Raw genomic sequence first — 26,545 nt, 5'->3', positions numbered from 1 at the left:
ACCCCACTGGGTGTAATTAATGACAATGCCACATGGTGTAACTAGGAGAGAAAAAGGTCAACAAAGTGATGAGCAATTGGAATACATTTCAGAGGTGGACTCTGTGAGACCAACATAAAATTTGGCCTGAAGTGATGGCATGAGACATTTCCTGGGAAATAAAGAGCACTGAATACAAACAGTTGAGGGAATTTGGGAAAGCCCACAGAGAAGAAATGGGAGTTGGGTAGTACACCAGTGGAAATCCTGCTTCTTCAAGGAGATATAACATTAGGTGGTGTTAGGTAAGTTAAAAGTCTGAGGAATGCATTGATGTTCAAGGACTCAAACTCATTTTGAGTTGAGCATCTGTATTCATGACACTTGTTCTTTTGAACAGATGGAAACATCTATTAAGATCTACTGTATTTTTCAGAGTATAAGATGCACCTTTTTCCCTCAAAAAAAAGAGGGTGAAAATCTGGGTGTGTCTTATACACTGAATACAGCATTTTTTGCCACTTGAGACCCCATCCCCTTCACCAAAATGGCTGTGCAAAGCCTTTAGGAGGCTTTCAGAGTGTTCCTGGGGACTGGGGAGGGCAAAAATGAGTGAAAAATGGACCATTTTTTGCTCAGTTTTGCCTCCCCCCAGGAACAATCTATAAGTCTCCTAAAGGCTATGCATGCCCATTTTTTGACAAAAAGTGAGCCAGTTTTTGCACAAAAAAAATGGCTGTTTTTTGCTCGTTTTTGGCCCCTCAGCCCCCAGGAAAACTCTACAGGAGCCTCCAAAAGGCTATTCATGCCTTTTTGGGGGGGGGTTCCCCCCCTTTTGCAAAAAACGGGCTGTTTTGGGGAAGTCTGCAGAGTGCAAAAACTTTTTTTTAAATTTGACTCTTAAAAATCTTATTGCGTCTTATACTCCGATGTGTCTTATACTCCAAAAATATGGTAATTTCAACTAGAAATATGTTACTTTAACTGCAATTTTATCCAGCAAGATTCATTATTATGCAACAATATTAAAATATGTATACTGTGTAGTCTTCATATTTGCAAGAACTCAGCTACCATGGTATAATTTTATCATGAGGTACAGTAGATAGGGGAGCAATATACATCATAATGCAAACTTCATCCCATATGACAGTGTTGGTGAACCTTTTTGGCACCGAGTGGCAAAACAGGACCGCACATGTGCAGGGGAGCACTGGAAACTGGAAGAGCAGCTCCTTGGCACGCATGTGCATGCTGGGAAGCTGAGCTTCCAGTTTTCAGAGTGCATATGTGTGCTGGTCACCTGGTCTTCTAGTTTCTGGCATGCATGTGAACATGAAGGCTAACTGGCTGGCGTGCATGAGTGCACTGGAAACCAGAAGCTCAGATTTCTGGCGTCCCCATGCATGCCACAGAGCTGCTTTTCTGGTTTCCATGCATGCCTGTGAGCTGCTTTTCCCCCGGGCAAGAAGGCCAGCTGTGCACATCAGAACCCAGAAGAGCAATGGGCAATGGCTGGCGTCCTGGAGAGATGGCTCTGCATGCCACTTCCGGCATGAGTGTCATAGGTTTGCCATCACGGCCATATGAATTTGCGGGTAATCACATCACCTATACAAAAGGGCAGAGCTTGTGTCATGATACCACCTCTTATGTTTTGCCATTTTGGTATTACCATGTGTAGGAACCAACACCCTTGATCATAGCTATGTTGCATTGTACGGACATTAAATGGATAAAAAATACAGTATGATAGAGCAGTCCACTGAGGCAGAACTCTGGGCTTAGGACCACTGAATTCCTCAATATTTATTATGCTTATAATATTTTTGCAATGAGAAAAGCCAAAAATATTACTAGTTAACATCTTCAGCAGCAACCTTACAGTATTATTTGCTGTGACTTGACTGTTTTCCCCCTTACTCAGCTTTTCTGTGGCGTTACTGATGAATCAGGAAGGTGGGATAGTTAGAGACAAATATGGCCATTTAACCCACCGCTGGAGCTGGTATTCCCGAAAAGAAGTTCTTCAGTCATTAGATTTTCAGGTATGAATTTGGACTCTTGCTTAATGAGACACCACCATTGTTTTGGGCACTTTTTAACAATTACTCTACAATTTTAGGTCAGTCATTTCTTCAGTTGGGTTCAGGTTCTACAAATACCAGAGAGATGTATTCAGATTGATTCCTTGTGGTAACTACTTTCACATTTTATACCCTCATGCATTGCCACCAGGCACTGAAACGTGTTTTTAAAATATGTGTACTTATCATACATAAGGTAATAACATATGGTAATACATGTTCACAAGGATTACACTCTTATAAAAAATCCATTGACAAAACAGGCAGACAGTAGGTTACAGTGAAATAAAATGGTTTTCCTAGGTGACCAGAGTTACAGAACATCCTCATTTTTTGCTGCTAATTAGTTCTCATTTGGATTTTTGCAGGCCTATGGGAGCCAGAGATTTATTCTTCCTTTCCCAATGCTACCCATGGTACAAGTAGTGATAAAAAAGCAAAGTGCTCCGTAGGATTATGTGATGTTTACTTTTGCTTCCTGACATTTCTAATATGAATATGAAATTGAGAAGAGAAATTATTGTTTTTATTTCAAAGCCTCTATTGATATCAATGAGAGCTTTTTGTACACTGTAAAGAACGTCTTCACAGTCATTGTCATCCATTAATTAAAAAGTTTTAACATTTTCTCAAGCCATGGTCCATTCCTGGTTAACCACGTGAACACAGCAGTGCAATTTCTTCACAGTAGTTTAGAAGGAGTTTGCCACTTTCTCCTTTTCAGGATGTAGATCATCATCATTATCATCTCAGTCTAAAATATATTTCCTAGATTTTCCCCACTGAAATACTAACCAGGTACACTGCTGCTTAGGTTTCCAGTCTAGACAAAGTTGGCCAGGTAAAACCACCCTCAATATAATTAATATAATATCTAGTAGATCAGTGGTGGGATTCTATTTTTTTTTACTACCGGTTCTGTGGGCGTGGCTTTGTGGGTGTGGCAAGGGAAGGATACTGCAAAGTCCCCATTCCCTCCCCACTCTCAAAATTTCCGCTACCGGTTCTCCAGAACTGGCTGAATACCACCTCTGGTATAGACTCAGAGTTTCCATTTGTCTCAGATTGTGTTTGCTGTGGATGTATACCCATGTGTTAGTTTCAGCCTATCTGCATCTTTGCTAGTCCAGTTAAAAAGACTGTCAGACATGAAAACAGTGGGAAAATATCAGTTCTGATTGGATCTGCCCCATGACTCTGATTTATCTTTTGTTTTGTTTTTATTTCTTAGATAAATGAACATTTAAAATTAAAGGTTCTCAGCCAAAATTCCATGACCATTACTTTTGCTGCCTTGAATGAAACCATCACCTTATCTTTGATAAGACCTGGATGTCTGCATGTATGCAAGGCTGATAAGCAGGTACTAAGCACCCCCCCCCCCAGTGTTTATTGTTGTTGTTGTTTTTAAACAGAGGGCTGATTTCCAATAAAGGGCTGGCACAATAAAGAGATCTCTCTGCATTCTGTAACCCTAATTAAAAGTCAGAAGAATTTGTGCTTGCCATGTTGTGTGTCTCATGACCCACTAGGAGATAGCCAGTGTGGTAAAGTTGAGAAAGCATTGAGGTAGTGTTAGGTTCCAGCAGTTTCCCCAAGCCACTGAAATGCCAAAGAGAGTGAGACTTGAGACGAGGCTTGCAAAAAGTATCAGCTTTTATTTATGGCCATAGCAAAGTCTGGGTGACAAAACTATATTCAAAACATACAAACAATTGCATGAAAGGAATAGCCACCCCCTGCAAGAGTGGCTCAGAGTATTATATACATTTTAGGCAGATAGAAACAAAGTTTATCCAATCAGAGACAAAGAGTCATTACCAATGTGACCTTTAAAGCATTCTTTTGTTCAAGCTCCTGTCTCTGTCTACCTTATCTATGGAGTATTCCTATAGCCTTGTGTAGGGGGTGGTAGCCCCCATTTGCCAAGTTGTTTTTCCAGGCAGAATGCTTTAAGGCAGTGGTTCTCAACCTGTGGGTCGGGACCCCTTTGGGGGTCGAACGAACCTTTCACAGGGGTCGCCTAAGACCATTGGAAAACACATATTTTCGATGGTCTTAGGAACCAAGACACCAATTTTATGGTTGGGGGTCACCACAACATGTGGAACTGTATTAAAGGGTCACGGCATTGGGAAAGTCGATAACCACTGCTTTAAGGATTTATGAGCCAGGAAAACTCCCTAGTTTGGTTCCTTTATCTATGCGGCCTGATATTCCCCTGTAACAATTTTTTCTATGATTTCAAGAAGGTGTCTAGCTTTGAAGCCAAGAATAAAAGCGAGACGCAGCAGTGAGATAACATTTGCAGTAATGCCATCCAGTATTAAGGTTACAACTTGTTGGGCTAGAAAGCAACTAACTTCTGACAACATACAATAATATAAGCAGAAGCTTAATTCTTGATAAATAATTTCTAGCAGTATAACATATCAGAAGCAAAGAGCAAATGTTGGTTTAATCAGTAACAATTATATAGTAACATAAGCAATTCATGATAAAAGCAAATAGCCAATAATTGATTCATGTACTCCTTCAGTAGCATTGGGAAGAGTCTGTTGTGGCCCATTGGCTGCCAACAGAGCTAGCTGCAGAGTGAGACAAGGAGGAAGTGGAGGGAGAAACCTGGGCCAGCTTCGTAGGCTTTGGAAGGCTCTGATAAGGAAACAGCATCAGAGACGCAGGCCCAGCAGGGGCCTTCCGTCCTCCCCCAGGTGGAGAGGCAGCTGTCTTTGGGGCCTGAGCTGAGTGAAGGGGAGGAACAGATAGGCCCCATCCCAGATGCACGTATGTGCAGAGAGGAAAGGAGAGGAAAGCAGTGAGCTGGCTTTCAGGGAAAAGCAGAAGTGGACGCCAGCCAGCCCCTCCCTGCCTGGGAAATAAAAATTAGGGGTTTGGGAGTGGCCTGTTGTCCCAGACAACCGTTCGCTTTCTAGTACACAGCAAGCAAATTCAGATTCCTTGGCCGGAACCAGGTATGTTGGGACTAATTACGTTTGCTTTTTGTTTATCCACGTGAATAAAAAAAAACTGTTCCTACCCTGTTTGAAAAGGGGTTTGTTTTTACTCGTGAGTAAGCAGCTTATCTTTACTTGTTAAGGCTGGATCAGAACACATTCTAGTTCAAATTCACCGTCAGTTATGAATGGTCCTTGGGTGACTTTAGGCCATGTTGTATTTCTCAGCCAGCCTATCTCACACGATGGGTTTGTAGGGAAAGGGGGGGAGGGAAGAGTGCAGGCAGACCTCGACTTAACAACAATTCACCTGGTGATTGTTCAAAGTTACAGCAGCACTGAGAAAGTGAGTCACAACCATTTTTTCACACTTAGGACTATTGCAACAGTCCCATCGTCGTGTAATCAAAATTCATACGGTTGTCAGCCATTTCAATTTTGGAAGACAGGCTGGAATAAATGGGGATTTTAAAAGTTAGGTTTGTTATCACAGTCAAATCTTGCTCAAACTTAGACCATGTGATAACTGTAAGTTAAGTATTATGTGTGTCATATATATGCCAACTGTAAAATCCACAAGTCTTATTGCTGAATGTTGCCAATATGTTTTTTTCTTATCATTTCTAAAACACATAATTGGGATTCCTTTGGAGTTTTTTGCACTGTCCTTATAAAAAAATCAATAAATTGTGGATATGTGAAAAAGCTATATAGGTGACAGATTTGTATATACTATTATAAACTATAGATATATAAGTTCAAAGCCTGATTTGAACATTGCTCTTTACAAAATCTCAGTTCAGGAGCTGATGTCCCCATATCTTCTGATGTTCCTATAATATTAACTTCAGTAGAAGAACATTCTGCATTAAAAGTGTGAAATTTCTCTCTCAAAAGAGAGAACAGTTGACATCACTGAAACAAGTGGCAGTGGACTTTTGAAAGTTTTGTATATAGCGGCAGTGGGCATTTGAAAGTTTGAAAGTACCACTATTTCTCCATAGAGAAATGCATTTTTCCTCTATATTGCTCACGTGGAAACTTTAAAAAGTGGTCCAATTTATTTTTATTCTTTCTGACCTTATCCCAACTGTATATTCAGTTGCTTTTTGCTGCTTCCATGTTCCAAGTTCTTTTCTGTTGAAAGACAGTGATACTGGTGGCTTTGATTTTGGGAAGTAAAAATTTTTTTCCATCAACTTTTAACTTAACTTTCCATCAACTCTTACTATATGCTGTTGTGCATATTTTGTCAAGGTGCTCAATTGGTGCATTTGGTAGAATAGGATGTGATCTCATAGACCCATCTTGGAAATAAAGTTGTTATTTAAGAAAGATCCTTACTGTATGCACAATAAAATATCTAAAGATTTTTTAAAAAATATTCATACTGACCGTCCCGGGGTCATGCGATCACCTTTTGCAACCTTCTGACAAGGAAAGTCAGTGAAAAAGCCAGATTCACTTAACAACTATATTACTAATTTAAGAATTGCAATGATTCCCTTAACAACTGTGTTAAGAAAGATAATAAAATGAGGCAAAATTCAAAATTAACAAATGTTAACAGGCATTTCAGGCTCGGTTGTGTTCATAAGTTGAGGACTGCCTGTACTGTGTATACTACATCAAGTTTTCGAAATGAAGAGGGCAGTAACGCTAACAGATAATAAAAAGCATGGCTGGGTATCATAAGTGATTTCTCTCTCCAAATGCTTGAATAAAACACATTGCATTACAGTATCATACCCTTATAACCTTATACCCAGTTTTTCTGCTTACCGGCAAAATTAAATTCTGCAGTAAAAGCTATAGACAAATTATACCACATTCTATCTTGTTCCCTTCTCCCCTTAAAACTCCTCCATACACACACTGCACACTGCACTTGGCTCTTTTCAAATTGCTTCCCTGGAGTTCCATTGACCTTTGAAAGAACACTCCCAGGAATTTTGTCGAAACCGGCAGTAAGGACAACTTTCTTTCCAGAAGGAAATTGCTACGTCCCTTCCCCCCAAATATTTATACTGTGAATGCACTTTTGTGGAAAGACAACCTTTGCATTAAAATGTTTTATGACTCCACTGGTTGCCTTCACAGGGCGGCTGAATGACATATTTATCAGCCACGTGGTGCTAATTGGCCCATTCTTTAGATTAAGAAGTCATCGTCGCTTGTCATTTCCTTCTCCATCTCCTACTGCTTTTATATTTATCCCCCACCCAGACATGCAAACAGACACACTACAAAACATACATTTTAAATGGTTTTTGTTAAGCAGAAACAAAGAAAAGCTATGGGTCCGAGCAATGAAATGAACAATGGTTTGAAGATGAAATCCGTACGTAGGCAATGTATGCGTGTGCAAGTGGCCCCGTAATAGCTCTTTCCATTTTTCCCCATTCTTACTATCTTCTAATCCTCTCTCTTGTTCCTTACTAAAAAGTACAGTGAAAGAAAAGGTGTGGGATGTTTATGAGAGACTTTTCTCCTTGAAAATTGGTCTCGACCCTCCAAATATGTACACCAGGGGTGAAATGCTCTGAAGTCTGCTACCAGTTTGCTTTGCTACCAGTTTGCTTCGATGTGCACATGCGCTTTGCGCACGTGTGTGTCATTCGCCCAAACCAGTAGTAAAGAAATGCTACCGGTTCGCGTGAACCGGTAGTTCCGACAATCAGCTGCGTGACAATCAGCAGCACACAGCTGATTGTTTGGGCAAACCAGTAGCATTTTTTACTACCAGCTCAGGCGAACTGATGCAAACCGGTACCATTTCACTCCTGATCAGTGGTGGGTTCTGGATCCTGGTGCAACCAGTACAGTGCAATGGGGCCGGGCGTCCACCACATGTACGCTTGCAGCACGCGCATGCTTACTTACTGTCTGTGACGCGCCAGCTGCTCAGTGACGCGTCATGCAGGCGCCGTATGCTCCATGTGCATGTGTGGAAGCCCCGATTGGCTCAAATACAAGTAAGGACAGTGGGCGGGCGGGCCCTCCAGAGCACCGTACCGGAATGGTCCCAGCCGGTACCAGTACGCCCGTACCGGGGCGTACCAGTCATATCCCGCCACTGCTCCTGAATACACCTTTTCAGTGGAGGGAAAACGCTGCTATCAAGCAAGCTGCTATTTAAAAAAAGAGAAGTTTCCCTGTTCCTATACTAGACAGTTTGTAGCTGAAGCACACAGTTTATAGGGTTTTGTTTTTTGAAGAATGTAAATAAAGGTGATTTTTTTAAAACTCAATAAGGATTTCAGAACAGATACCTTTTTGCTCAGTGTGACAGCTGCATAACAGTTCTTTTGCTATTGTTTGTCACAGATTTATTGCACAAAATAGGCAAGACTCTTTCACGCTTCTTCTAGCACAGAATTATTTAATTTAGTCCAGCACCAGGAATTAGAGAGATAACTTTGGATCTATAGGGAAAGTAAATTAAGTCTTTTAATGATCAATTAATAGTACTACTAAAAGCCGTGTTGGTGCAGTGGTTAGAATATTTTCTTATTAACGTAAGGAAATAAATTGACTTTTCTCTTCTCTTCTCTCTCTTCTCTCTTCATGGGTGAGTCTTACCTCATATGATGTCATAGCTAAGAAAAAATGAATGCAATCCAAACCTTGGTCTGAAAAGTCACCCAATTCTGCTATTGTACAATGATGGCTGCTTAGATTTCCAGATGCCATAATGCAGTATTTTTAAAAATAATTCTCATGTCCCTTTTTCCTTTCCAAAGTTGACTTTAAAAAACATTGAAGCTAATGAGAAAGAACATTGGAGAAGAAGCCTTATTGACATTAAGAGGAGGTTTGAGAAAACTATAAAGCAATTTATAAACAGTGTTTTGATGATTTCAGGTATTGTCATTATGCTGAATTTATGCTTTATTAATTAATGTGTATAGTCATGTGCTGTCTCATACAAATATATACACCCTCCTTCATAATAACACAGAGTGGTGATAAAAATTAAATTTGAAATGAAATGAATAAGGGTACAAATATGAAATTATCTTAATTTTCAAAATTTCAGAAATGATAAAATGACACAGATAAATGTTGTGAAGAAATATGACCAGGGGTCAAATTCTGCATTCCAAACTGTTTATCTGAAGTAACATTGAGAACTACTAAACAGATTCCTTCAGGGTTTTGTGCTTGAATTGTTCTTATAACATTTGTATTGTTGCTGCAGGAAGTAAGAATGACTAAAAAAGTAGATATTTTTGTAGTCCTCCTCCTTCAGCTGGAAAAGGCTTGTAAACATTAATTGCAGGACCAACCTAGTTTTCACATAGAATATAAATAAGCATTGTAAGGAAGGAAAGTGGGAAAAAGAATACTAGATGAGATGTTAATGTTCTTTCTCATATGGATGATAGATAATATACATCTATAGCTTCTTTATCCAATGGACAAGCTAGATTCCTTCTTGCTAAAATATTTTTCTTGAGAGTTAGGATGCATTGTCTCTCAGATCTTTCTGGCAAGAACAGTGGAAATCCTGCTTATGTAATTGTTATAACTTTGATAATAAGACAGTTGTAGGCATATTTTCCTAGAAATAATATTTATTGTGAAAAGTTAGAAATGCACCTTATATAAGGTACATCTTGAGCGTATACATGATGGTGAACCTGCTTGCAACTCCTTAAACCACATCCCAGATTATCCCAGAAAAACATCATTGTTTTAAGGAGTTTTTGCAAATATCTGGTATACGAATATTCTTTGTACTCGAAAGCATACTTTGCTGTTTGGGGTGGGACCACAGTTCAATGTTACAGCATAGATTGACATAAACATCTAAAGTCTAAAATCATTCTTTAGCATTTCTTGGTATAACTCATAAAGTCCTGAAGCTATTACTTCTCAATAGCAATAGCAATAGCAGTTAGACTTATATACCGCTTCATAGGGCTTTCAGCCCTCTCTAAGCGGTATACAGAGTCAGCATATTGCCCCCAACAACAATCCGGGTCCTCATTTTACCCACCTCGGAAGGATGGAAGGCTGAGTCAACCCTGAGCCGGTGAGATTTGAACAGCCGAACTGCAGAACTGCAGTCAGATGAAGTAGCCTGCAGTGCTGCATTTAACCACTGCGCCACCTCGGCTCTTATAGACCAGCATTTCTTTATTAGGTGTCCCTTATACTGTGTCAGCGATCCCCAACCTTTTTGGCTCCATAAACCAGCAGTGGTAGCGATGGGAGGGAGAGGATGGTTTTGCACAAGCAATCTAATCCTGTGCATGAGCAAATGAAGCTTCACACGCTCACCTGCATCTTGCACAACCCGGTTCCAAAGGGCCATGGATTAATACTGGTCCATGGACCAAGTTTTGGAGACCCCTGCCTTAGGTGATTGAAATGCCAAGCGGCCGTATCCTGTATGGTCATATGGAAGGCATCAATTTAGTAAGAACTGTTGTATATAGCATTAGACTAGATAGAGAGATTGACATTCACTTAGTATATTCAGTGACTGGCATCCTTGTGTCACAAGCATGGATGTCTGGAACTTGGTTAGTAGACTCTTATACATGTGTTAGATATGTAACACATGCGTGCAGCATTTTATATATAGGTATATATTGTTATGTAGAGGTATATATCCAGGAAGACATTTATACAAAATTAGCTTCTTTGTATTCATATAGCTGGGAAAATATGGTACTTAACTATTTGCCAAGATGAGTTTAGATCAGAGAAAGCACAATCAAATTCTTTGAAAGCTCGAGAAGGACTTTTAAAAGAACAATCTTTTGTGGTAATAACATGCAAAGGATTATTTACTTTTACTAACCTCTATACTACCCTGTATATCTTAAAAAGTAATTGATCATTATTGCTACCATTGTTATTTTTATCAGATTGTTATTACCTTTACAATAATTTTTAAAATGTAATATAATCTTGATAATCTGCCCGATGATCTGTTGATTGGCAGGGATATGCTGCATAGACTATCCACCTGAGTTTCGGACACAACCTGTGAAGTGTAAAAAAGCAGACTCGCCACTACAGACCTGGAATCGAAAGCTAAGAGAAGAAGCTATGGCTTCAGCTTCAAAACCAAAAGAGAAACGAGCTGTCAGGCCAACTAGTTATCGCCCAATTAAAAGAAAATTTAGGCCTCCCTCACGGTAAGTCTTTTGGAGGAGGGAATTCTCTGAAAAAACAAGATTAAATAGGTGGGATAACAATATGCTCCTTGTAAAAAAGAAACACTGGAGTCAATCACAAAAGGCTAATTGAGAGGGTGACAAGGGCCAAATAATACAAGAAGCATCATGATGTTCCATTCTTTTTGTACCTTTTGTGTCTTGATGTGGCAGGCATTTACAAGGGAGTGGGGGGCAAGTTTGTACTGCAATGGTGAGATGCTGCTTTTGTCTCAATGACAAAAGTGCTGGATTCTGCAGATGTTACTAAAAATGTCTCAGAGGTGCATCTGGACTTCAGGTGCTTTTCATGCTCCTCAGAAGACATATCAACGGTGACCGTGCTTGCTTACTTTGTACCTGTGGCTTGCTGCTTTATTTACTTCTGCACCTAACTTGCCTTGATTACGTGCCATCAAGTTGCCATTGAATTTTAAAAGCCACATAGATTTTCTGTAAGATCATCTGTCACCGACCTGATCTTTCAGACCTTTCAATAGTTACCCATTTTCACTGTAATTGGATCCATCCTTCCTGCTGAGCCTCTTTTTTTATTTCTTTCCATGTTTCTGAGCAAACTGGCATATAGACAGACAGATCGAGCTATATATATTTTGCTTTACTCAAGTTATACATATTGATATTAGTGCCATTGAATTGCAAAATGATGGTGAGCTGCTGAAAGACAGATGTGTCATTTCTATATCACCTGCATGTTGTCCTCTAAGCCAGCCTGCTGCTACGTAGTGTAGTGGAAAATGTTATCTATTCACTGGACATTGAAGAAATCTTCCAATTCTGATCTGATTGTATATGTTATGGGAAAGGAATATCTTTTTATCCTTTGAAGCAACATTGAGAGCAGCAACATATCCTGGTCTTAAGCTTGTAATGTATAAGTAGACAAATTCAAAAGTGGATAAGTACTCCAAATTAGATAGATCAGATCAATGAAAATAAAAAGAAACTACAAATACTAGAGTAGAATTTTACAAACTATTTTCTTAGGACTTAGGACCACATACAACCCTTTGACTTTACAGCAAGGCATTAATAGCAATAGCAATAGCACTTATATACTGCTTCACAGTGCTTTACAGTCCTCTCTAAGCAGTTTACAGAGTCAGCATATCGCCCCCAACAATTTGGATCCTCATTTTACCAACCTCAGAAGGATGGAAGGCTGAGTCAACCTTGAGCCTGGTAAGATTGGAACTGGCAAATTGCAAGCAGCCCGCAGTCATCAGAAACAGCCTGCAATACTGCACTCTAACCACTGCACCATCACGACTCTTAATTAATTTAGATTCATCTGCCTTTTCTCTGGCAGCTTCTCACATTGAATTAAAAATGGAAAGAGAGAAGAGACAGTGTTCAGAAAAATAAAAAGTGCCCTGTTCAGTTTAGCTCTGGAGTCATTGTGCATTGGCAAGCAGTCCAAAATAAGGCAGAGTTGTGGCTTAAGATAAGAGTGGATAAGAGTGAATCTGTTGTGGTTGTTGTCTTCGGGGTTTCAGCGAACCTTTTCACTAATGGCATCCTAATTATAGGGCATTTTCTCCCTAGAAATGCCTCATATAACTTTTATTTCCCTTTTGTAAGCCCTAAAGCTGCCTGACAGTTCTAAGATATTGGTCAGTAAGAGCATAAGTTTTGTTTTTTTAGCTATGACTATTTTTGTAATTACTGGAGTGGTATGGTTGAAGGGCAATATGTTTTATGCTACACTTTATAATAAATATGCCCTGGATGGTTACAATAATTTAATACTATAAAAATAAAGTCATAGTGAAAACTTAAACATAATATGACCTATCCATTACATTACCTCTCGCTGATAATTATCACTATAAAATTTGACTTGAATTAGTGAGTGGTAGAACTGTTTTTATATCCAATCATTTTATAACTGCTTGGGGTCTATATTAGATTCCGAAAAGTAATAAGACCAGTATATAAAATATGAGCAACACAAGCACTGATAAAAGTAAAGCAATTTTAAAAACCTCTAAAATAGCTTAATATTAAAAAAATATCAAGAAAGGGGAAAGCTTTGTCTGATGTTGATTCTCTGGGCAGAATATTTCAAAGACAGATAAGGCCTTGTCTGTCAGCCATGGCTACCCTTATTCAGTATGGGCATCAGGGTAAAATATCCAAAGTTATTGTAGAAGGAAGAATTACTTTAAAGGATATAAGTCCAACCATTTAGGACTTGAAACATTAATACCATCATTTTGAATTTAACATGGAAACAGTTTGGCAGCAAGTTCATATGGAAAATATGGGTTGCATATGCTCATATCATATTCCGTAGTCCTAGCTATTTAATAACCTGAAATTTGATTCCAGTAGAAAAGAAATTTGATTGACTGAGTCTGAACCAGGGGTGGGTTCCTGCCAGTTCTAACCTCTTCTATAGAAGAGGTTCCACAAATCTATCATGCCATTTAGAACTGGTTCCAGCTCCCCCCCTCCCGCCTGTCTGCACCACACTTGCCCTGCCTGCTGCTCACTGATTGGCTGGCTCACCAATTGCCCCGCCCGCCTCTAAGAGTCCTATCTAAACCTTAAAGTTTTAAAGCTGTCAAGTTTGAACATCCCTGGGTTTTTTTTCTAAAAGGTTGGAGTGCAAGGGTCTTGTAACTTGACAGCTTTAAGACAACATTTTGGTTGCTAAGCACGAGCATTGTTAAGTGAGTTTCACCACATTTTACAAGTTGGCCACGCCCACCCAGTGACATGACTGCCAAACCACTCCTACTCGGTTACATGGCTGGCAAGCCCCTCCCACCCAGTCACATGGGCAGCAAGCCACTCCCACAATGCAGGCCACACCTACAGAAAAGGTTCTAAAAATTTTTGAAACCCACCACTGGTCTGAACCCACTGATATATTTGGTCTATTTTCAAAGGTAACCCTCCATTATAGCACAGGTAGTCCTCAACTTACTACCATAATTGAGCCTGGAATTATGGTCAAAAGTCATGGCAGTCATTAAGGAAGTCACCACATGGCCATGGCCAATTCTATGCTTTATTTTGTGGCAGTCATGAAGTGAATTTATTATTAAGGAATCCATTGTTTCTAATGGGCATTTTTTGTGAGAAACTGAAAGTAAACTGTGGTTTCCGACCAAAAAAACCATTGTAAATTGTGGTCATGTGACTGGAAGGTGCAGCAAATGACTGCAAATGCAGGCAGGTTGCCAAGCACCCAAATGTGATCATGTGACCATGCAGCAGGGAGGCTTGGCCATCAGAATCTCAAATCTAGGTCATACAGTAAGTATGAAGTCTGTTATAATTTTGATTAATCATAAGTCAAGAACTACCTGTACATCGAAACAGTCATTGTAGCAAAGCTAGTCTTTTACAGGCATTTTGTGAAATGACAGGATTCTTTCCCTAATTTTTTTCCTAAAGCAAATGCACAGAACAAATGTCCCAGTATCTTCTCTATATAAGCTTCAATGTCTCTTTCTTTTGTTATAAATCCCTCTTGACTATGTAGCATTGCATAATCCCACTTAACTAGCCAGATAATCATTGTAAAGAAAATACCAGAAGAGGTAACAAGAATGGTAGATGTCTTAATGACAGTAGGAGGGGGGTCTAATTTGAAGCTAAAAAAAATCAGGGTCCAGGTAAGATTTGAGTAGAGTCTAGATACCAACTGCTTTTCATTTACTATGTTCCACATATACTGTACCTCTAATACGGATTAATACTTTGAATAGAGAATTAAAAAATGCACACAGCATTGACATGAGTGCTTTCCAGGTCTTGTGCTTCAAATATTATCTACCTGTTTAATTTTCCATTCCTTTTTTCTCATTCTTTTCTTTCTAACCTCTTTGCTTGCTTCACACAGAGCCAAAGAAGAGAGACCAGATGTAAGCCCTACCCCTGAACCGTGGGCAATTTTTCCTATGGAGTGTCCAATTGTGCTGCGCAAAGTTCTGACCAAAACTAATGACGGCTTAGGTTGCAAATGTGTAGTAAAAATCCCATTAATTACAGATTTGGAATTTGAAAAGTTTATCACTGCCCCAAGACACCCTCAACAAGTCATTGTGATATGTGTGTTGTCACCACAAAAACATTCCTTCTCTCCTTTCTTTGAGTGGTCTGTTGAACAGCTGTACATAAAGTTGCAGCATGGCCGTCCCTCACCTTGTATTCAGGTAAACTAAATGTTGATGCTTTATACATGGGTTTTCCCAAAGCAGGTTCATACTTTTTAGCTAGATAATCACTATTTCTATTTTATGGAGCTGAAATAGTAATTTAAGAATAGGGAGTTCATTAATCACAGAATTTGGCTCAGGCTTATTATTTTGTGATTCGGAAAAGAATTAGAAGCAGCCTGTTTATTTATTTAATCAAATTTACATGATTTGTTTTTCATTAGTAGAGAATTTTGTTTTCTTTTAACTCCTGTAAGATGGACAGTGGGAGGAGCAAAAAGTTTCAAAAATAAAATAAATGTGATAAAGCAGCCTCTCCCATCTGAATTATAATGGTTTCAACCCAGATTGAGGCCATGTATGTGTACAATAAAGAAAACAAGAATAAATAAAAGGATCAGCTGTTTACTACATACACAGTATAAGCCAGATCTTAACAGCCATGACAGAAATTATCATGGAATAAATGTTCATAATATTGCATTGTAAATTATGAAAGATTATTAAATCACAGAATTTTATTTTATTTCCATAATTTATTCACAACAAATCTGATTAGCTGTCAGATTATGAAAAAAGGAATATACACTCCTCCACTGAATCCATTTTCTCATTTGGTTTTTTTCCCCACAAAACAAAATTGGTGGGATTTGTTGTAAATTATATATTATAAATATCTTGTTATCACTGTTAATTAAAGTAGAATTGACTTAGCAGATGAAGGCAAGAATTATCTGCTCCACCATTTTTTTTCTGACAGTGGCCATTTTGCTGACTCTTGTTTGAACTCAGGATCTTGGGGTTTATATTTGTTCTGAATATCAAAGTTTAATTTAGCTGTTATGGTCATTAAACAGTTATAGATGTCTCCCCAGAGAATTTCATCATCCTCTTAAAATACATTAACATAACAAAAAGATTATATTTTAAGGGCAGATGAGATAATTATCTCCAGTTACTTTTTATGTTTATTTCAGACATCTGACCTCAGCTTCTGTTTTTTTTAAGAGGAAAAATGATGGGCTATCTGGGATTTTAATTGTATCCATGTTTTGGTTTTTATTTTTGGGGTTCTTTTTCCATAGCTTTAACTTTTGATCTGGCAACTAGTTTTAGCTGCCATCTTAATTTCTCACATAGGAATACAGTGAAAAAAGGATTCGGTATCCATGGACTTTAGATTTGACAAACTATCCACTTCCACCAGTTTTAGGCTCTGACCATGCACACAGCCAGAATGTAAATCTGACAAGTTTTGACTGAGGTGATGGAGACAGAAAAATAAGTCTCCCACCTGTAATCAGAAAGAGCTTTAGCAATATCCAATTCACCCTGTCTGCATAGTGAAGCATTGTTTCTCCATTTGAGAAAAAATGTTTATGAGACAAGCACCCAGGACATTTCCATAAAATGATATAATAATTTACTGCCTTTACAGAGCAAGCATGATTCCTACCGTTTCCTGAAATATGATCTAGAGAATCCACTGAATAAAACGCCTCCTCTTCTGGTGCAGAAACATGGTGTCGTTCCTGGAATGGTGGTGGCAAGTATTTGATGGGTTTCTTGCAAAGCCTATTGACCTTTTCATTTCATTTCATTCTTTCCTAATAATGCATTGAGGCAATTTTCCATAACCCGATACTTTCCAGATAACTTTATAATCCACAACTGCATGTGCTGATCAGAAGATATGAGTGTTGAGAGTCTAAAACATTGAGAAAGTACCATGCATTCTGCGAATGGACAGTGATAGAAACAGCCAAATATATTTCTTTAACTTTAAACTCTACTGTCTAGACTTGGATATTTGTTCCCTTTCTGGCAGTTTGAATCAACCAGGTGAGCAATGATGAGGTTTACATGTGGCAGAGATTTCTTCAAACCTGTCCACTCTTGAGAGCCACAATTTAAGAAACAAAACTTGAGATTGCAGCTCAGAGCAGGTTCGAGTGATATGAATATGCTTTATTGACTGACCTTCTGGCCAGGTTTTTGCTAATAGAGTCTGGGCTTATCTAAATGCTTCTGACTATTATGTCACAGGTGCAACAAGTATATAGAAATAATTCTCCTGTACTGTCCTTATTACTACCATGTAGGCTCAAAGCAACAAACAGCACCTTGGCTGCTTTCTTAAATGGTAAAAAAGAATTCTTCTGGGATGTTTTTTTTTAAACTTCCTGGTCTAGTTTTCAGAGATTTTGTGATATCCTGTTGGGCAAGAATTAACCAAGCTCAGTCTTGGTTCAGCTCTTTAAAATTACTATCTAGACAAAGTCAGTCAGGTGCTGTACTCTCTTGCTGAGGCAGACACTAATTGCATTTCTGACAATAGTATGCAATACTTCTTTTGTTATAAAGAAAACACATGGAGAATTGTAGTTAACTTTGGGAACAAGGGGTTGGTGAGTGTGAAGAAATTTCCCTTTATTCCTTTACTCCAAAGTCTCAACAAAACTTCTCTGATGTTGCAATTAACATTTAGATAGGTCATGTTTTTTGTGATTAAATTAAAAAAAATAATTCCATATGATGATACATTTGTCTCACTGATTCAATATTGTTAATTAACCAGGTTTATCCCAAAGGTGCTTTTTCAGGAGGCAACTAGAGTTTCTTGTTTTTTGGAAGACATTTCGCTTCTCATCAATGGTGGGTTCCGGATTCCGTTGCAGCCAGTACGGTTGCAACGGGGCCCAGCATCCTCCACATGAACGTGCACAGCATGTGCACACATGCACGTAGCATGCACATGTGACTTACCCTTCAGCGACGCCTCTGTGACGCTCCAGCTGCTTGGTGGAGCACCGTTTAGGCAATGTATAAGCCATGTGCGGAAGCGCCGAAGACTTTAAGGACAGGTAAGGACAACGGGCAGGCAGGTGGGCGCTCTGGAGCACCGTACCGGAACAGTATCCAGTGCTCTGGCCAGGCACCGGTATGCCCGTACCAGGGCGTACCGCCTGCAACCCATCACTGCTTCTCATCCAAGAAGCTTCTTCAGCTTTTAAAGCTCTAATCATCTTAGAGCTAAACAAGCTTCTTGGATGAGAAACAAAACATCTTCAAAAGAAAAAACAAGGAAATCCAGTTGTTTCCTGAAAAAGCACCTTTAGGACAACCATGACCTGGATGACTGAGAATCTCTACAGACTTTTAACATTCACACATAAGTTGTGAAAAATTTGACTTATTTATTTCCTTTTTAAGAAAAGACTTAATTCTCAGTCTCTTTCTGATTTAATCTATTTTCCTGATCTGTGAAATTAACATCCTGATCTCAGTTTAAACTACAGGAAAATTGAAGCATCAAGAAAAGGTCTTCTTCATATATATAAACATGCAGTAAGTGAATGTCTGAGATTGGAATCCTATTCACTGCCCCGAATCTCATGCCATGTGCCAAAATCACACAGTTGTGCTAAATAATACAGGGTTCTAGTTATGCCTGGAGTACATTAAACTTATTTTAGGGTCTTTGGCACACAAAGGGAGTTATTCATGGTTCACGTTCATTGACAGAGGCACCTACTCAGATAAAACAGAGACTTCTAGTGAACACAGTCTTTTTGTGTTCCAGTACTGCTTTTTTTTTTAATTGCCTGTGAATCCCTCAGTCTGGAGGGGTAATGCCTTGGGTAGGGCATATTCAGCATTTCTAAGGATTCTGCTGCTGTAGAAACAGCATTTTACTTTCAGCATATCAGAAGCTATTGGGTACCACTTGGTATTGAAATGTTATGAGGGAAATGCAGCTGATATTTTTGAAAATGAGGAAAGGATTTGTGTTCCTTGAAAGAACTGTTATATAGGGTCAAGCTATTTTCCAAGGTACCCGAAGGCCAGACAAGGAATAATGGATGGAAACTGAACAAGGAGAATCAACCTAGAAATAAGGACACATTTTCTGACAGTGAGAACAATTAACCAATGGAACAGTTTGTCTTTGCAAGTTGTGGGAGCCTCATTGCGGAAGGCTTTCAAGAAGAGATTGGACTGCCATCTGTCAGAAATGGTGTAGGGTCTCCTGCTTGGGCGGGGATGGAGGTTGGACTAGATGACCTACAAGGTCCCTTCCAACTGTTAATCTGTTTCTGTTTATTTTAGCAAAACAACAACAACCCTCACACCTATTTGGAAAGAAACTAATAGATCAAATTATAAAATGTACAGATGGATTTCACTTTCAGAATTAAATATTGCAAGGATTATATTAAAATAACATCTAGACCTGTGAAGGTCATTATTTATCAGCTCCTTTTTAAATCCACATTTATCCAGTTTACCTTATGGAAGTTTAGTGTGTGACTTTCCCTAACACTTATTATTTTTGATATAAGTTTTAGCTCTTAACTTTTTAATGCGTAATTTAACACATATTTTTATTACTATTATTTTACATCTTACATTTTTTCACTCCCAAGATATGTTTTTGAAAGCAGCTTTCAGAAATTTATGCTTTCTAGGCTTTTTTTACACATTTTTTTTCTAGCGAGAATTTTTTTTACTAAAAAAGAAAAACAAATGCTACTGGATCCATTCAGTGCTGTGGCTGTCCAATATACATTAGAGTTCATTCTGCCAGTCCTTAAAAATCTGCTTCCATAGAATTTCATGGTGGGTTACTTTTATATTTCTACTGACAGTGTTATTTTTCAGCTTTTTCATAGATGCCTGTAGTCCCATTTCCCAATTTTAATTACCTTGAATTTTAAACTGCAACAGCTTTTTAAGAGTTTAGCCTGTTTCTTTACAAGACCACCACCACGAACACTGATGGGCAAGTCACCAGAATATAAACTGACAGCGAACAGCACTCCTTATTAGCACTGATGATGTTACTTAGTTAAGGTAATGAAACGTCTGCAAGAAAACAAGCAACCTCAGAGAGCACTAAGGACCCCTTATTTACATATCTTTTTTGAATTATGTGACTTGATTTTTAAATAAATATCATTAACATATGGAAATTCAGCCATAATAGTGTATGTGACAGGGACAATTAATAATGTGGAGGTCAGGCTAGCAACACAAGGTTCTATATTATCTTTCATGGTTTTCAGTGAAAATATCTTTCTAAAGATGTGAGAGTGAAGGACTTTTCTTGTCTGGTGAGTGTAGTCTTGATATGAAAATAGCATGTATGAAATGTTTACATGGCCATTTAGGTGTGGAGAAAAAGCCAGGCTGGGATATGACATAGATTAGCAAGGACATCTAACATCCAGTTGTTCAACAATAGTAGACGTGCTGCTGAAATTAAAATACCATGGGAGTACCTGGAATAGTTTTGTCTGTGAAAGGATGGAAATCTTTGGGAATGTTTTCTGGCAGTCTAACATAAAACAAAATCGAATTAACAAATCTGAACTCTGCCCAATCATATTCAAAATATTGCATATAACCATTGCTTATGGTTATAATTAGCATTAACTGGAAAAAAAGTCACTTCAAAAACTTACTGAGTGTATCATGGACTTAAATTTGTCCATCCTGCATTTAAAAAATAGCGAAAGCAGTTACTGGTAATATCTTTATCCATAAATTAAGTACACAGAGTCAATTGCCAACCATAGTACACAGCAACAAATTAATTATGGCAGATTAATTAATTTCTGTTCACTATATATCAATAGGCATACCAGCAAGCTAGCCAGCTTATGAGAGGTTGCCTTGCTGGCTCTAGCAGACTTTAGCATTCAGAGAATAATAAATCATTCTGCTGAAAACTACACAAGCATCCTACAAGGTGATCAAAATAATGATGCAGTGTCTGGTTTGAGAGCAAAACTGCTGCACAAAGGGATTTTCAAATGATCCTGAACTGAGCAAAGTTAGCTGCAAACTCAAGGTTCATCAGTGCTGATTTTGCAAAAGTCAAGACATCTGTCCCTTGATGTTAACCAATGATTGCTTGTTCAGCCATTGAAACACAGGGTGTTCTGTTCAGGCTGTTGGAATAGCCACTAGCAAGCAATAGTAATCATTCAAACTTAGAAGAACAATTCAGCTTTCTACAGTGGGCAAAATTAACTAACAGCCTGCATGATTACATGGAAATAACTCCTGGTAATGTGTTGAGGAGATGCTCCTAGTTAAAATTGCTTTGGACTGAAAGTTTAAAGTGCTTTTCCATGAATTAAAATGTAGTTATTTATTATTTAAACACAGAGAGACATGCATACCATAAATCCTAGATTTTTTCTTCTGCTAATGTCATAAAAATCCTTAATGCCAAACAATATTAAACCCAAATCATAGTTAAACTCTTTTAAAAATGAGTTATAAAGTTACAACCTGCTTACACAAAAGCAGAATTTCCAAGAATTTAAACAATTTGGAGATATATCTTCAGTAATAAAAAGTTTGGTAAATATGTCAATTCCTCAAACACAGTTAAGTTGCTTCCTTGTATCATCCCCCATCTACACCTTTGACAATTCATAAAGTGACTCCAGCAATGTTATTGGCACAAAAAAAATCAGTAAGATGAAAATATAATTTCCCTATGGGGTAATCAGGCATTTCAGCTTCCCTTTTCTTCCTCTAAATGTCAACTTGAACTCTTTCAAGAGAGAAATCCAAACACATAAAGATTGACTACAGTAACTTTGATTATGTGTTGTCATATCAGTGTCAACTGTTAGGGATCACATAGATATATTTTCTCTAGGATGATCTTTCTCCAACTTGGTCCTTTGAGGTCTTCTAACAGTGTAGCCATTGCCACTGTAATTGACTCCATCTACCTTGTTGCTGGTTGTCCTCTTCTTTTTTGTCCTTCCATCTTTCTCAGATTTATAGACTTCTCCAAAGAGCTATTAAACATCTTCACTTACTATCTCCAAAATATGATACCTTGATCCTGGTCATACATCCCTTGAATAAAAATTCTGGAGTGATTTTTTTATTATATATTTATTTCCTTACCTGTCCAGGTATTGTTAGAAGTATTATCCAACACCAAAGTTCAAAAACATTAATAATTTTCTATCCTGCTTCTTCAAGTCTGGCTTTCACTTCTATATAGGGTCATGGGAATACCATGATCTGCATAATTCGGATTTTTGTAGGTACGGCCACATCCTGGTGTTTGAATATGTTTTCCAAGGCCTTCACTGCTATCTTATCAAGTGTTACTCTATTTCATATATCTTGAGTGCTGGTTCCTTTACTGTTTATAGTGAATTGTAAATGGTAAAAGCTATTCACCACTTTAATATTCTCATGAACAATTCTGAGGCTGGTTGCGTATCTGTTTAGATTAGTTGGCCTTCTATATATTTTAATTCAATCCCTTTTTTCGCTATGTTCTTTAATTTTCATTACAGAGTTAGCAGCATATTTTCATTTCACAGTAGTGTTATCAGCATAACACAGGTTATTGATTTTTTATCCTCGAGTGTTAAAATCACACTCATCTTCCAATTAAGCTTCTCTTAATATAAACTGAGCATAAGGATTGAATAAATAAGGGGAGATTGTACATCCTTGTCTCATTTCTTTACCCATCCGAGGCAATCTGTTTTTCTGTGTACCATGCAGACTGTGGTATCCTGGCCTGTTTATAGACCCTGGCCTGCCATTTACGCATGTGGCCCAGCTTCCCCCCTTTCCTCCCCAGCCAGGCCGCAAAAGTTGGGGACCACTGGTATAGTTAGACTATCACTACAGCAGGAAAAAAAACCTGATTTTTTATTATTATATACTTTATTCATTAAACATGAAACTCAGCCTGAACATTCAAAAATGCATTACAAATACCATTGACTATTTATTATATACTTTATTCATTAAACATGAAACTCAGTCAACTGAACATTCAAAAATGCATTACAAATACCAGTGACTGGTGCTAATGGTTGATACGGTTTGCTGCCAGCGTCCTAGGTATCAACCACGTACCTTCTTAAAATATAAGATGTTCCGAGTAGCACAGTTTTTTGCAGTTCCGCTGGTGTTATTGCAGGAAGCTGCAATTTGTTGATATATCTTGTAAAATTCTTGGACATGGTGCCAAGTGTCCCAATGACAATGGGTATCACTGTTACATGCTTCATCCATAGCTGTGTAGTTTTGATAGCCAGGTGGTTGTTGTTGTTATTGTTATTATTATTACCTAACTCATGTAAGTTCACAGCTTTACAATTAAATCTGAAGTCAAGATTTAAAAAAAACAACATAAGAAAGAGACAGACAGGATAAGGTCCACAGATGAAATATCTTTAGAATCTTTTATTGTTGAAAGATATTAGTTTAACTATTGTACCCAGCCCTAATTTAATAGAAGAATCGAAGACTGATGAAGACTGACCTTGTTGCATTCCAAACGATATTGGTGTTTCACATTGATGGTATTTCCTAGTTAAGCAATGAAACATCTGCAAGCAAAAACCAAGTTCAGAAAAGATAAAGAATTTCACATTCAACTCTGAGTTACAGATATTTTCTTCGATCCATTGAATTGCCATGCCACCAAATTCATATTTAAGTAGTGTATTAATTAGAATGTCACTGTTTTGACGAATGCTATTGTTCCCACAATCTACGGTACTAAGAAAGTTCCTCATTTAAAAATTAACAAAAAATTAATCTAGCGCAAGATTTATTATTGATAACTATACTCTAACGTCTAGTAATCATCACATTGTTTTAAAGACATTTGTACAGTATAATGATTGTTTTTTTATCTGCTTTATAATTTTCTCAATTCACACTGGCTTTGATTATCTTAAAAAAAGTAGGGTAACTATCTGGCTTCCTCCCATCCTCTAGAATTTCACCCCTTCTCAGTGATTTTTCAAGAACGATACCCACAATTTCTTTCATTCAGGATGTTAGAATTCAATTTGTTTTATCCTGGAGTTCTGAATTCATTTCAGGAAATAGCTATTCCTTGACTTCCATGGCTTACAGCAGTGAGAGTTGTAATCTGACAGATGCTGAAGACATCAGACTGGGGGAGGTTGGTTTTGACTCACCTTTTACCCAAGATTGAAGGATTGCAGCATTAAAGAATGTCAAATACAGGTCAGCCAGCATGCTGGCTAGGAGAATTATAGGAGCTGAAGTCCACACATCTTAATGTTGCGGAATTTTAGAAATGGTGTTTTAGAATGCTGAAGTTTAGGTCTGTTGGAATAAAGAAGTAAGATGATTAAGATCAAGTGAAGGAAGTTACATTTTTGTTTTCACAACTGATTCTGTCAGACCTAAACTTTCCAGAGAGCTATTGATTATTAATAAATTGTAAAATCTTACTAGCAATAGGGATGAAATCATTTCTTCAGAAATCTGGGAAAATTATAGATATTACCTTTGGCACTTTCACTGCTGCCTGAACAAACATAGTTTTAATAACATTTTTTGAGAGGGATTGTAAAAAGGATTGGTTTCACAAGTCTTGCAGCTATTTGTCTTTCATATTTATATCTGAAGCCCACTAGAGGGAACTGCTGGCTCTCTGAAGAGAGCCAGCAGTGTCACTGAGCAGTGAAAATAGCCAAGTTCTTTGGCTGCAAAATGCACTGCTTCTTCCTTGTGTGAAATCAACAGGGTGAGCAAGTGGTTGCCAGTTACTCATTTCCAATGAGTCTCCTTACACTCCCCCCCCCCCACACGTTCCCCTATAACCTCACCCCTACAAACCTTTCTCCCTGCTCTCAATCTTGTTTTCCCAAATGTCTCCTACTTTTCTCTCCTTACTTCTGCACCTCCACCCTTTCCCCACTTTATGCCTTCTACTCTCCACTTCATTGTGATGATTCAAATAGGTGTACCACACTGTTTTATGCCTTCCTGGCCAATCGGCTTTTCTACTCTCTCCTTTGTTCTGATTTTATGCCCACCCATTCTTTGAACCTCACTATCTACTCTTTCAATTGCTTTTTATCTATTTTGTAGCATTGCACATTATACACGTATTATGCAGATATTCAAGAGACAAAGTAAACACACACGGATGTGGTAGTGACAGGCATACATTATTCTGATTCTGCACAGGAAAAGGAAATCTGAAAGGTCTTTCTTGTGCTGCAGTATAACTCTTTCTTTTACCCAATCAGAATCATCTATAAGACTTTTACAATGCCCCATAACTTATGCCTTTTCAATTAAAGGAGCCTATTACCATTCTTTAGGATATATGATTATTTCTCTGATAAATTACTGTAAAATATTGCTCTACAGGGCAGGAAATTTCCTTTGACAAGTGTCCCTCTGTACAACTGGAATTCTGCTCTCACTGTACCACCACTGTAATTTCCCATAACACCTCAGAATTTTGTTACAGATGAGTCATTGTAGAAAATTACTGTGTCAGCTAGACTTAGGTTCCCAATACTGCTTAGAGTGCTGGGGCAGATTTTTTTTAAGACCAGAGGACATGACAACTATCAGCAATGGATTGTACTGAATCCCAAATCTCAGCAACACGTCCATGATATGAAATGTACTATTACATGTGATAACAAAGATGGATAATACAGTAACACAAAAAACTGGGTATTTTTTACTTATCCTACCAACGATGGTCAGATGACAAGACAAACTGAACTCTCTATAGTAATAAGAACTTCTAATAGGGTATGTGTGTATGTATGCGTATGTATGCATGTGTGTATGTATATATGTATATGCAGTATATCTTGTTATTTGTGCATTTTAAAGGCATAGAACTATAGTCCTGGTACAGTCTGCATACCTTGATTAATTGAAAGAGCAATCTTCTACAATAGGATAACTCTTTTCAAAGAATAGTTTTAAGTAGTCAGCATTCGATCCAGTTGCTTGCAAAGTAAAAATAGAGGTGGTTCAAACATATGGAAAGGCTGTTTTATATCAGCAACTGATCCTTGGTATTGAAATATAAGTTTACAGTCAGGCTCTCTGTTTGTTTATTAGCCGTACTTCACATCTTACATTCAACTGACATTGTATAGTTTTACTGAATCACATAACCTTCCCTGAAAGTAAGTGTTACTGAACTAAATGGAGCTGATTTCTGAATAGTCACAATTAGGATTGAATTGATAAAATAGAACCAATGCCCCCTTTTAACTAGCGAAGTGAACGGATCATTTTAAAATATAAAAGTTAAATTTATTTCTTGAGAATGTTGATGTAGCTTGTATGAGTTTTAAAGTAGTATTAAAATACTC

The 26,545-nt window shown here is 38.0% G+C and overlaps 1 protein-coding gene across 1 annotated transcript in view; it reads left to right on the top strand.

The window, feature by feature from the left end:
* FAM194C (family with sequence similarity 149 member C) overlaps positions 1-26,545 on the top strand; it is a 66,306-nt gene that overhangs the window by 17,204 nt on the left and 22,557 nt on the right. Inside the window, exons 7-12 of the mRNA XM_087708213.1 lie at positions 1,907-2,027; positions 3,298-3,429; positions 8,767-8,887; positions 10,980-11,175; positions 15,068-15,380; positions 16,822-16,929. Coding sequence (XP_087564339.1) covers positions 1,907-2,027; positions 3,298-3,429; positions 8,767-8,887; positions 10,980-11,175; positions 15,068-15,380; positions 16,822-16,929 — 991 coding nt within the window. The remainder of the gene's footprint in view (positions 1-1,906; positions 2,028-3,297; positions 3,430-8,766; positions 8,888-10,979; positions 11,176-15,067; positions 15,381-16,821; positions 16,930-26,545) is intronic.

The sequence above is a fragment of the Thamnophis sirtalis genome, unplaced genomic scaffold (genome assembly GCF_051295495.1).
Source record: "Thamnophis sirtalis isolate CommonGarterSnake01/CBP01778 unplaced genomic scaffold, rThaSir2_p1.2 scaffold_3, whole genome shotgun sequence".
NCBI classification, from domain to species: Eukaryota; Metazoa; Chordata; class Lepidosauria; order Squamata; family Natricidae; genus Thamnophis; species Thamnophis sirtalis.
Note: the sequence above shows the minus strand (reverse complement) of the source record. Positions and strands in the feature narration are given on the sequence as shown.